The sequence below is a fragment of the Callionymus lyra genome, chromosome 4 (genome assembly GCF_982586985.1).
Source record: "Callionymus lyra chromosome 4, fCalLyr1.hap1.1, whole genome shotgun sequence".
Lineage (NCBI taxonomy): Eukaryota > Metazoa > Chordata > Actinopteri > Syngnathiformes > Callionymidae > Callionymus > Callionymus lyra.
Genome location: NC_141821.1, coordinates 31244710 through 31256474, shown reverse-complemented (window position 1 = coordinate 31256474; position 11765 = coordinate 31244710). Strand labels below are relative to the sequence as shown.

At 38.8% G+C, this 11765-nt stretch overlaps 1 protein-coding gene across 1 annotated transcript; it reads left to right on the top strand.

Moving 5' to 3' along the window:
• Positions 1 to 56: 56 nt before the first annotated feature.
• Positions 57 to 10496, top strand: slc1a1 (solute carrier family 1 member 1). Its single transcript, XM_087789735.1, has 13 exons — positions 57 to 455; positions 2007 to 2265; positions 4417 to 4557; positions 4706 to 4798; positions 4903 to 5017; positions 5082 to 5124; positions 5198 to 5293; positions 5411 to 5595; positions 6573 to 6680; positions 7355 to 7477; positions 7545 to 7739; positions 8119 to 8253; positions 8329 to 10496. The coding sequence occupies exons 2-13, from the start codon at positions 2166 to 2168 to the stop codon at positions 8567 to 8569; spliced, it is 1575 nt and encodes a 524-aa protein (XP_087645861.1). The 5' UTR covers positions 57 to 455; positions 2007 to 2165; the 3' UTR covers positions 8570 to 10496.
• The last annotated feature ends 1269 nt before the right edge of the window (positions 10497 to 11765 follow it).

The following is an 11765-nucleotide window of genomic DNA, read 5'->3' as shown; positions in this document are numbered from 1 at the left end:
CCTGCTGCCAGTTCTGTGCAGCACTATTTATTGCGCTAAAACGCTTCTTTGGTCAAAGTCTCCCATGGAACTAAGGTGGAAAGATTATTTGTTGGCCGATATCAACTAGCGTCTTCCAATCTCAGGCCATGGCTAGCTGACCCATTTCTGGCTTGGTTCTGGAATGGTTTGGCTTTCTCTGTCCCTCTTGGACATAAACGAGTGTTGTGATGGAGTTGGATGTTCTGAGGAGCAAGTAGTAGTTTGTTCCTCTTGCTCTCAGTTGCTGCCGCCAGACTCCTCAGGACCTGGTTGTGTCTCCAGGTGTAGTGGCCTTGTGTGAGGCTGGTGTTACAGGCGGTCAAGATGTGTTTGAGAGGAGCTGGAGTTGGGCAGCGGGCACAGGTTGGATCCTCGCCATACCACACTTGCACGTCTTTTAGAGAAGGGAGCACATCATACAGAGCTGCTTCCAGGTGAGGTTTCTCTTTTCCAGGCCTTCCCACCTCATCCATTGTCCCATGGGTCATTCCATACAAGCGGTTATTATTATTATTGATTTGTATTATTAGTAGTAGTAGTAGTAGTAGCAGTAGTAGTAGTAGTAGAAGAGGTAGTAGTAGCAGTAGTAATTGTATTCCTGATGTTTTATCTGCATGTCTGTACCTAATTTCAACCCATTCCTAGTGAATGAAATGCATAAAAAATATACAGTGTAAATAAATCCTTGAATGTTTCAGGTTTAAAATATTATTATTCTATAATTAATACAGGTTAATATTTATGTTATAATGTGGACTGTGAAGTTGACAGTGATTAAGATAGCCACACAAGAAATTACATGTACCATTCAGTGGTAAAAGCTTTAGTCACTTGTTTTTCTGTCCATGAAGGATGAAGCATATCACAGACAGCTTAGTCAAGTATTATCAATTGACCAAGCTCTCTAGGATCTCTAAAGAGCTCAACCAAAGGACACATGTAGCCCTTTATTTTGTTTTCTGCCTTTGAAGTATTTAAAATGGATGGACACATTGCAAATGAGCAAACTTCTTTAAAAAAATGTACTTAAAAATCGGAGGAATCCATGCTAGCTGTGATATATTTCTACTATAGAACAAAAGGAACTCATATACCCTTCAAAACAAGCGTATCATTAGTTGTTAGACGTCACACTGATGTCATCTATTATTGAGCGAAGACAAATATGTGTACATGTTCCTCAGTTAAGTGCTAGATGGCAGCAGAGCAACATTTGGACGTTTAAAGTAATACAGGCGTTATAAGCGGGTTTATTTATATCACAGGAAAACTAGCTATTTTATTGTGTATCTTTATAAGATTTTTTTTAACTTAATTAATCTTTTGAAATCGCATTAACACCAGGGTTATATATCATTAGTACTTTAAGGGTTTATTGTTGTATAAATGTACCAAAAAAATATTTGCAGTACACATGGTATTGCAGCATCATACCATTATGTTTTGTAATGCTAATTTTAGCAATTGTTTTAATAGCTAGAATATTGAAAGTATCTGTAGATAGAAGATATTAGTCAAGGTTGTAATGCTTCAGTCCTTTAATCTAAGGAGGGTCTGAGAAGTGTCCGAAAAATGGATCACAGAGTCACAGATGAACAAGTGTTACTGTAATAAAGATAGAAGCTGACATAGTATTGAACAAACAAGTGCTGGTACTCACAAGAATATACAGTATTTTGTATGTGTGTCACAGTTGAATTCTTTGTATCACTCTTTGTTTTTCACCATTTAAACCATTTAAGTCTCAACTAAGGCATTTCATCTCCAATTAAATATTATTACATGCAATACTGAGAAGAAGAAAATATTTCATTTTTTTTATTGTCATTTTGAAATACATCTGTTTTTTGGCTTGACATGAATTACATCATGGCAAACACCTAGTGGGGGGGAGGGGCTACATCCCTCCCCTTCTCCCTCCCGCTGCCTCCCTCCTCCTCAGCGGTTCAGCCTCCCTCCCTCACTCCATCCCTCGCCATCCTCAGAGTCTGACAGCTGCATCCTTCGCTGTAGCAACGCAGAGACGCTTCTTCTGTCCTCTGCCTCATCTGCACCTGATCAACCGCAGGAGTCTTTTATATCTGTGACGGGAGGCCATTGTGTTTCTCCTTCCTTTCGGAGAGCAGGACATCAGCAGCAGCACCATGGACATGATAGGCAACAAAGAGCGACGGGGCATGAATTTTAAAGGCTTGCTGAGGAGGAACTGGCTTCTTATTGCCACAGTTGTGTCAGTGCTGCTCGGTAGGTGAAGAACAATCGACCAAATGTCATTTACAATTTACAGTCTGTCTAAATATTTGCACATCTTGAATACGGTGCATGGTATGTGCTGAAGGACAGACCCCTCTGTCTCGCTCAAACGTGACCAGACTGAAGAGACAGCTTGTGTGATCAACATTTTGGCGACAACCTGCTTGTATCGAACCGGTGAACATTTTTCACCAAACAGATCAAATAAACATGTGGCTTAGCTTGTAGACAGGGAAGCTCAATTCACATTTGTAACTGTATTGTTGGTATAACCCAGTATAAAGCATTGAAACAGACATTGAAGCCCAAATACAGATTATTATTAATCTTTTTATCAATGGTGTTTGAATCTCCATCACAGACATTTTACATATAAAGGCGGGAAAATGAAAATAAAGTGTTTCTTCACAGCTGAATGTTCAAACTTTATAGAATGTGTGAAGTAATGTGTGGTGGTTAACTATCTGCCTTAAAACATGTTGAGTCTCTTGTTAGCAAAAAAAATATTTCATTAACACACGTCAAAATAAAACGTTTAAAATCTTTAAAATCTATGTCATGATACAAAACTGATACAGCCACGTCTCTTCTAAAAACCAAATTTGTATGAAGGGTTTGAGTCTTTAATCAATCACTGACGTACAGGGAAATGGAGTTAAGAATTTTGTTATCAAGGTGTTACAAATTAACTAGTCGTGAGTCATTAAGTGATGGGCTACTTTAAATCCGGAAATCTTTTAAATGTGACACACCTCCCCTTTTTTATTAGAGTTCCTATGTTTATGATAGTCTAAAAAGAAAGTTTGTTTTTGTCTATAGATGACGCTACTTTTGAACTGAATTGTTTTGACATAATATGATGACTCAGGGAATTTTCCATGTTGTATTTGGCAAACCAAACCTCACAACTTTAAACACGCAAACTGAGAAACATTTGGATACTTGTGCTACATCCTCCACCTCACTGAAAATGTGAAATATCCGCAACTGTTTCATAAATATTGGTTGCTTTCTGTAGAAAATTATATGCTGTCCTTGCATATTCCTCTACTCTCCATCAATGTTGCTTTTCTCCTGTTTATGTCCCTGAATTTTCCTCGTTGCTTTATCACTGCACCAGTCCTGCTCCTGTCCCAAGCTAACTCTGTTTTCAAGGAACTTTTTATGCATTTCATTCACTAGTGATAGAACAAAATTAGTTACAAGTTACAAGTGAGACAGCAAGAAAACATCAACTACTAGTACAAATAATGTATCGATAGAAAATACTTGTATCTAAAGTTATTCACATTAGTTTGGAGAATAATGGAATTACTTTATGAAGGTTCAGTAAAGCTTAGTAAAGAGTTACTGACCTCCTTTCTGCAACCAACGTGAAGCTTTATATCCCTCAGACCCTTAACAACATAATTATTTTCATGTCTACATATTGATATATTTCTAAATTTGGTTGCCAATAGAATTGCCAAAACCCTCTCTGTCAACATTCCTTAGGATCTATTTATTTTGCTCCTTATCTAGAATGATCTATCTTATCAGTCGAGGAGGATTCCCCCAACCTAACCTCCACCAAATTCTGTATTCCCTTTGGTATAACTCCACCCGTATCATCCTCAGACACTTATCACCAAGACTCTAGTCTCCAGAGTAAACTTGGCCATGAGGAAAACATACAACCTCCACACAGAAAGGACTCAAGCTGTAATCAAACCATCTAGCTGTAAGACGGTGCCCTACATTTATAATAATTTAGATAAAGCAGTTTTTCTTCCCCATGCGTGGAGTTGCTTCTCTGAAGAGACACCTGCAGCCGTATTTGCTGTGTCATCCTTCAGTCTTTTACAACCTCCTCAGGTCTGCTCAGACTGATAAGACTGAGAGAGGGGGAGACTAGAGAAGAGGGCTACACGGCTTGATAATAAACAATCGTCCTTGAGCTGTTGAGAGATTGATTTCACCATAATCTCAGAAAACCGCAAATCTAATGCTTCTCTGAAGAGACACCAGGGTACGGAGGGTGGAAAGTCCATGTCCAAGTCTTACAGGGAAAATGGTCCATGGGTTGACTAAAGCAGCGACATGGATATTAACACTGAGAAACACCGTCCTCTGACTCCACTTGTCTCTCCTCTGATGTTCCAGGGATCAGTCTCGGTGTGGTGGTCAGAGAATACTCATCACTGTCCTACCTGTCCAAACAATATTTCGGCTTCCCGGGAGAGATCCTGATGAGAATGCTAAAGCTGGTCATCCTGCCACTCATCATTTCCAGCATGATCACAGGTAAATGTTCATTAAATACAGATTCAATTCCAGATAGATACCAAAAACTTTGGTATTAGTTATTACCAAAGGCATAATTAATACTAATTTAAAACCACCACATATTCTGATTTCCTGGTAAATAAATATACATGTTTTTTCTATCCAGGAGTTGCTGCTTTAGACTCAGAAGTCTCCGGTAAAATCGGTCTTAGGGCTGTGATTTACTATTTTTCAACGACAATCATCGCCGTCATACTCGGTGAGTGACACTGTATCTTGTGTACCATTTATCTAACAACCATCTGAGACCTGTGAGACCATATCCAGGAGCGGACTATAGACTGAAATGTCAGATGTTCACAGGGATTATTTTGGTGATGGCCATCAAACCAGGCGTGTCTCAGACCACAGACAACATTGACAGAGTTGGAACGACCCCGAATGTCACGACAGTCGACACTCTTCTGGATCTGATCAGGTGATGGATCTTTAAATCAACTACACTCATGGATTCTAACATTTTATGTTTTCTTTACAAACAGAAACATGTTTCCAGAAAACCTGGTGCAGGCTTGTTTTCAACAGGTGTGACAAGCATGAACCAAATAACTTAAGAAACTTTAACACAGACTCTGACATCCCATTGTTTACTCTGCAGTACAAGACCAAGCGCAAAGAGTTGGAGCCGCCACAAGCTCCAAGTGAAGCGAATACCATTCCACCCTTAACAACCACCATCTCAGCAGTTGTGGAGGTATCGTTAATTATTTCTGAACAACTGTGATTTATTAACCGAAACAAAGAGTTCCAGTCCTTTTTCCAAGCATCATCTTCCCACGTGACTGACATCCTTTCCTTCCTGTGTTTTCAGAACATCACTAAAGAGTACAAACTCGTCGGGTCGTACTCTGACGGCATCAACGTTCTCGGTCTTATTGTTTTCTGTGTGGCCTTCGGACTTGTCATTGGGAAGATGGGTGAAAAGGGGAGGATCCTGCTGGAGTTCTTTGATGCTCTGAATGAAGCGACTATGAAGCTGGTTCAGATTATAATGTGGTGAGTTTGGATCTGGTCCAAACATGACGATTCAGTTTCAAGTGCTGCTGTGATCGGGAGTTAGCGATCATACGTCAGGTCATTTATTCTGCTGTGCTCTTGGTATTGACACAAAGAAGTACTTTATATTAAAGTTCTAGTGTGTTTGCTGATGCTAAATGTTTACTAAATTATCAAGAAAGCACAACAACTATTTCAAGATTTGAGTCTTTAGTATTTTTTCTACCCTTACTTTTCAATTCAAGGTGCAAATAAGCATATGCACGTTTTTCTCAGCACCCTCAACCTGGAGAATGAGCTTTTGCACTGATAAATTGTTTCTCTCTTTGGCAAGTTGCAAAATGTTCTTGCAAACATTGTGAAAGTGTTATTGTGTGTTATTGTGTGGGACGCTGGGCTGGTGTTTTGACTTAATTTTTATTTTTAATTTGAATTATTTACATGACTTACTATTGAATACTCCTCTTTCATCAGTCAGGGACTTGCAAGGTACTGGCAGATGTGTTGTGCCTTCATTTTTCTTTGCGAAGATTTAACATTTTAAATAGAATAAATCACAGAAGACTTTCTGCTCTTCTTAGGCTAATGGTATTTCTTGTGTGAATTCAAACTAGCATTGGTGAGATGCGTATTCCAACTATTTTTGCAGTAAGAACTCTGCTTGACATTGGTTCGATTCCCATTATATTTGCATAGATGGTAAACTGAGAGGTAGTTGGATCAGTCCTAATGCCAGCCCAAGTGATGAAGTGTTAACAACTTGGATAAAGAAAGAGTGCACTTCCTCCACTCCTCCAATATTGGTCCTCCTGTCACACCTGACTTAAGAAAGCGGAGATAATAGCCTAGGTAACAAACTAGACAAAGCTAACAAAGCGCTGTAAAAGAATACAATATCGGAACAAGATTCTTGTTGAAAGTTTCCCAGTGAAAAAACACTCGTTGTGCATCGTTGATACGTTTCCTTCTCTCCTCAGCTACATGCCAATAGGGATCCTGTTCCTAATTGCCGCTAAGATCATCGAGGTGGAAGACTGGGAGATCTTCCGAAAGATGGGTCTTTACATGGTGACTGTTCTGAGCGGGTAAGCAGGTCCATGACTTTATATCCTCCTGTTCCAGACCTGGGGAATTTATGGCTGACATTTGGGTCGCACCCGCCTCTGCTGACGCTGTAAGGGCTGCAACCACTGATAAGAGACAAGGACATTCAGAACTGCTCAAGCTGCAAGTCCAATAATTCGAGTTTCATTCGTGGCTCTAAATCTTCGTGACACCGTTTAGGTTTGTGAAGTAAATTCTCCTAAAGTCAGGTCAGCAGGGCAGTAGTGGAAGCGCCCATGTGGGGTAATCCAGGATGTTTTTACAATTTTACAAGTGTGATGCTGCAATATCAGCACAAAAAGTTCCTTGTTGCCTCATAACTTTCCCGTCATAAAATCAAATTATACATCATTCATATTGTTCTTTCACCAGAGGAGGTCAATTGGAAAAAATAGCAACATTTGTTGAAGTTATCATTTCAATTTGTGTTGTATAAAAGACTGAATTTGTGATAAGTAGAGTAGTTTACAAACAGCAACACATTGAAAGTAAGACTCACTGTCATTGTCTATAACAACAATCAATACTTGTATGTGTTTTTTCATTTCATGGTGAAATTCTACATATCTGGAATACATAATGTATAGTCTTGAAAAGGATTTCAGCCTCCAAATGTTTTTTTATGATCCATTAATTATTATTATGTGTTCTTCAGTCTTGCCATCCACTCCATCATCTGCCTCCCGCTGATCTTCTTCATCATCGTGAGGAAGAATCCCTACACATTCACCCTGGGCATGGCGCAGGCTCTGGTGACGGCCCTCATGATCTCGTCCAGGTCAGTCCGTCTTCAACTCTCTTCCTCATGTTGGTTCAGGTGATTAACAGGAACGCTCCACTTGCAGTTCTGCCACTTTGCCCGTCACCTTCCGATGTGCCGAGGAGAACAATTGCATTGATAAGCGAATCACTCGCTTCGTGCTGCCGGTCGGGGCCACCATTAACATGGATGGCACAGCGCTCTATGAGGCCGTGGCAGCCATTTTCATCGCTCAGCTCAACGACTATGCTTTGGATGTGGGTCAGATTGTCACCATCAGGTACATTTCTGTTTGCTTTCTTCAAACTCAGGTTAAATACATAACAATGGTAAAACAAATGTTGTACATCTGTTGGCCTCTGGCTTCTTATCAGGAAAACCGGTATCACTGGTTAATATTATAATATTATAATATTATTTATTAATACTAAGCTGAAACACTTTTTACCTCACCTACCCATAAGTAAACACCATTGTAAACATGTGTTAAACAAGACAAGTCCTAATCCCATAATTCAGCACTTTACGACCCCACAGTCGGTCTGGGTTTGATTAACTTAAACATCGTAAACTCTGTTAGGATTCTTCTCTTTCTGCGTTCTTGTAAAAACACTTTTCATAAAAAGTTCTATATGAATAATTCGATCATTTTATTTCAGTATAACAGCTACCGTGGCTAGTATCGGAGCAGCAGGAGTCCCGAATGCAGGGCTGGTTACCATGGTGATCGTACTGACAGCTGTGGGACTTCCTGCCAATGACGTCACTTTGATTGTTGCCGTAGATTGGCTGCTGTAAGTTAAAATAAGAAGTATCTTGATGTGTCGGGGAAACCTTTCCAAAGGTTTAAATGACTTGTTTGGTTTCAGAGATCGGTTTCGTACGATGATCAACGTACTCGGCGACGCTTACGGAGCAGGGATTGTGGAAAAACTATCCAAGAGGGAGCTGGAGAGGATGGACCTGAACTCGGACGCGGACATATCCAACCCGTTTGCTCTGGAGGCCACTCTGGATGACGACGAGTGTGAGAAGAAATCTTACGTAAATGGGGGTTTCACTGTCGACAAGACAGACGCCATCTCGTTCACCGAGACGTCCCAGTTCTAGATGTCGGACCAGAAGACACTTGCTGCTTGGTATGGTGAGGAACCAAAATTCATCATGTCCAGAGAGAGAGACACCAGCTGAGGCTCAAACATCAGCAATATAAATCTATCTTAAGCTTATCCATGATAGCCGCCTTTCCACGTGGGACAACCAACGATTCAAGTGCTTCCTTCCTCCACTGAACTTGTGCCAAAATATGAAACGATTTCATATAGACTTTCTTTTTCCAGCAAATTCTCACTGAGGAAAGAAAAGAGGGTGAATGTTTTTGAGACGTATCCGGGGATACCTGGAGGGATATTTTATTGCCTGAATATTGCGTTAAAATGTTTGTGAGAAAATAGCCTGTCGCTGCTCCCGTACTTCAAGGACAAATCATAGGTCTATAAAATGTCTTTGCACATTTATATGTCATATAAATGTCAAAGTCTCTTCTGCGTTAGACTCCAGGAGGAACCTTGTCTTTTCAAGAACTTCAGTCAAAACTCCGAAGACACTGTTAAAAAACTTTAGCAAAAAATACAACAAAAATACATTTATTTGTATTTTATAAAACCTATAGTAAACTATAATAAACCATAAATGATCAGCTTCTCAATATTATGATCTGAATAGACAGTAAAAGTCACGTCACGGAGTATGAGAATGGAGACATTTTGATTTTCTTATAGAGCTAACTCCCATCATGCACTGCTTGTAGTTTTTAATGTGTATTTAAACTGTGCCAAACCTATAACGAGAGGTTGATCGCGATGTTGCATGAAGCAATATTATAAAGAAATGCTGACAGAATTAATGGAAGTCAGTTTACACGTTTCTGAAGGCTCGTGGAGTCATTCAACACTGTGAGATTATTTACTGCAATTGGAGCCAGATTGCACAACAGCACCAGCTGAAACGGTTTCAAAAGACCATAAACCATTAAAACCATCGTTTTGATTCCGTAACACGGTCAGATGATTCAGTGAGTCAGTCTTAAGAGACGATACTTACATATCTGCTCAAATAAAAGACAAATGAGATCACTTTAGACTTGTCCTTGAACCACTGTTCTGATGCACTTAAAATAAGAGACAGATCTATTACAAATCCATTAGGTAACTTGTTTGACCTGAAAACAAATTTTCAATGGAGTTCTACTTATGTTAAAAGTTTAAAATGAAAGTTTATTTACTGACCTATATGTATAAGTATTAATTGGATTTTAACTGGATTGTTTTGTTGATGTTAACAGCAATTTAATCATTTAAAAATCTTGATGACTTCAAAAGATATTTTGCGCGGCTGAGATGTTTAACAATTACCATTTCAACGTACATGTGCCAATCCTGTTGTTTGTTCACACCTTTTCTAAAAATATCATTTGTATTCTTGACAAAACATATTCATTTAATTGCAGATCTTTGCATTATCTTGTCAATATACATGTTTTCCAGTTTACTTGTAATTTAACGGATTACTCACAGTATATCATTCGTTTTAGTAATTAATGACTAATAACTAAGTATTACTGGTCTACTGTCAGGTATTTCTCATCTGCCACAGTGTATGACCCGCTATTATTGAGACTTTTAATACCAATTCTTAAACTTATATTATGTCGTTTTATTTATGATTCTATTTTTTTTTTTAATGGGAATGCATTTCATTATTTTCTTACGTTTTGTAAATGTGTTTTGTTGAACATATTCTTGTCAAGTCAAAAATGATTGAACCTTTTATTTGATACATTAGTTTACGTTGATCAATTGTGTATCGATATAAGTAGAGAATGAATCTCTCTACAAGTGCCACAAATGACATGCATTCTTCTCTCAAAAGCACACAACGATGGCTGACTGTGTAAAGACTCTAATAACTGTGTCATATAAATCCACCTGTACTCTAATGTGTGGAACTGCAAACTAATAAAACAAGGTTGCTCACATTTTGCTGATGACTTCATTCTTGTTCTTACCTAGAACGGGGCCTTGAATTTGTGGCACGCGGGCCATATGCAGTCCGTGAGATGGTATTCTGCTGTCCCCTTGTTTATGTTCATGAGTATGAGCATGAGAATCTCACACTTGTCAGAATGTTATCATTTATAAACCGTTGGTTATATATTTAAGACAGAACTCATTTGTAAAAAGAAAGAGAAAAAAGACCCAGAATACACATTGAAACCAAAAACGATTATGCTATCAACCCTGCTCAAAGTCAGGGGTCAATTAACAAAGCAGATCGTCTTTTAGAAATGAACAACTAACTATTATATAGACGAGTCACCATTTGCATTATGCTTGTGCTTATTTGACTCTCAGGGTGACTATGAGCTGAAAGTAAAGATGGGATCATGAGGTTTTTAATATTAGCTCTTCAGTGCTTCCTTAACTGCACAAAGAAACATCAGAACGAGAAGAAATATATGTTGAATTGTGCCCTCGTGTGCCTCGGGCTGTGACCACTAAAGCAGCACCTGGGGGCTCTTGAAATGTTGCAACAGTTCTTAGGTTTAACCTGAATCAGCAGCAGCAGTAGATCACAATGTTCCAGCTTCACACTTCATATAAAGATGGAGGATCTCATAGAGCCACAGCTCCTCCACAAAAAAATGCTTTTAATGACTTTTAAAGATTTACTGGATCACAGTCAGGTGGTTGGTTTTGAAGAATGTTTAACCATTTTACAATTAGTGTGTCCCCTGTTTCGATATAAAAAACAATATAATAAACTAGTGTTTGTACACACGACATGTCTTGTTGTAAACAGAAAAGCTTCAAAAAATGATCAACTCAAAGCAAACATTTAATTTAATTTAAATGATGTTCATTGAGGAATGCACATTTGATTTCATCTTCAGTCTAGTTGCTCTGGTGGATCAGACTGTTGCAGAACAGTATGGACCTATTTAGTGATTGAGCCTTTATTTAGCAGGAAGTCAATTGAGACCAATACAGGTGACATGAAGGATAGACACAAAACCAAAGAAAAACAAAAGCTTAAATGCAAACAAGATCTTTAAACTATATACAGACACGTGTGATGAGAAGCTGTGTATTGCATCTGGTTGACTAGGGGAGTGTGCAACAGATGCAACAGAAACTTATTTTGAGGACCTGGATTTTCTGTTGTGTTCACTTGGAATTTTGTTTTGTTTTGCAGAGCATTACAAAAAAATCAAAGCTAATTTGACCTTTTGACCAGAGAATGTAAT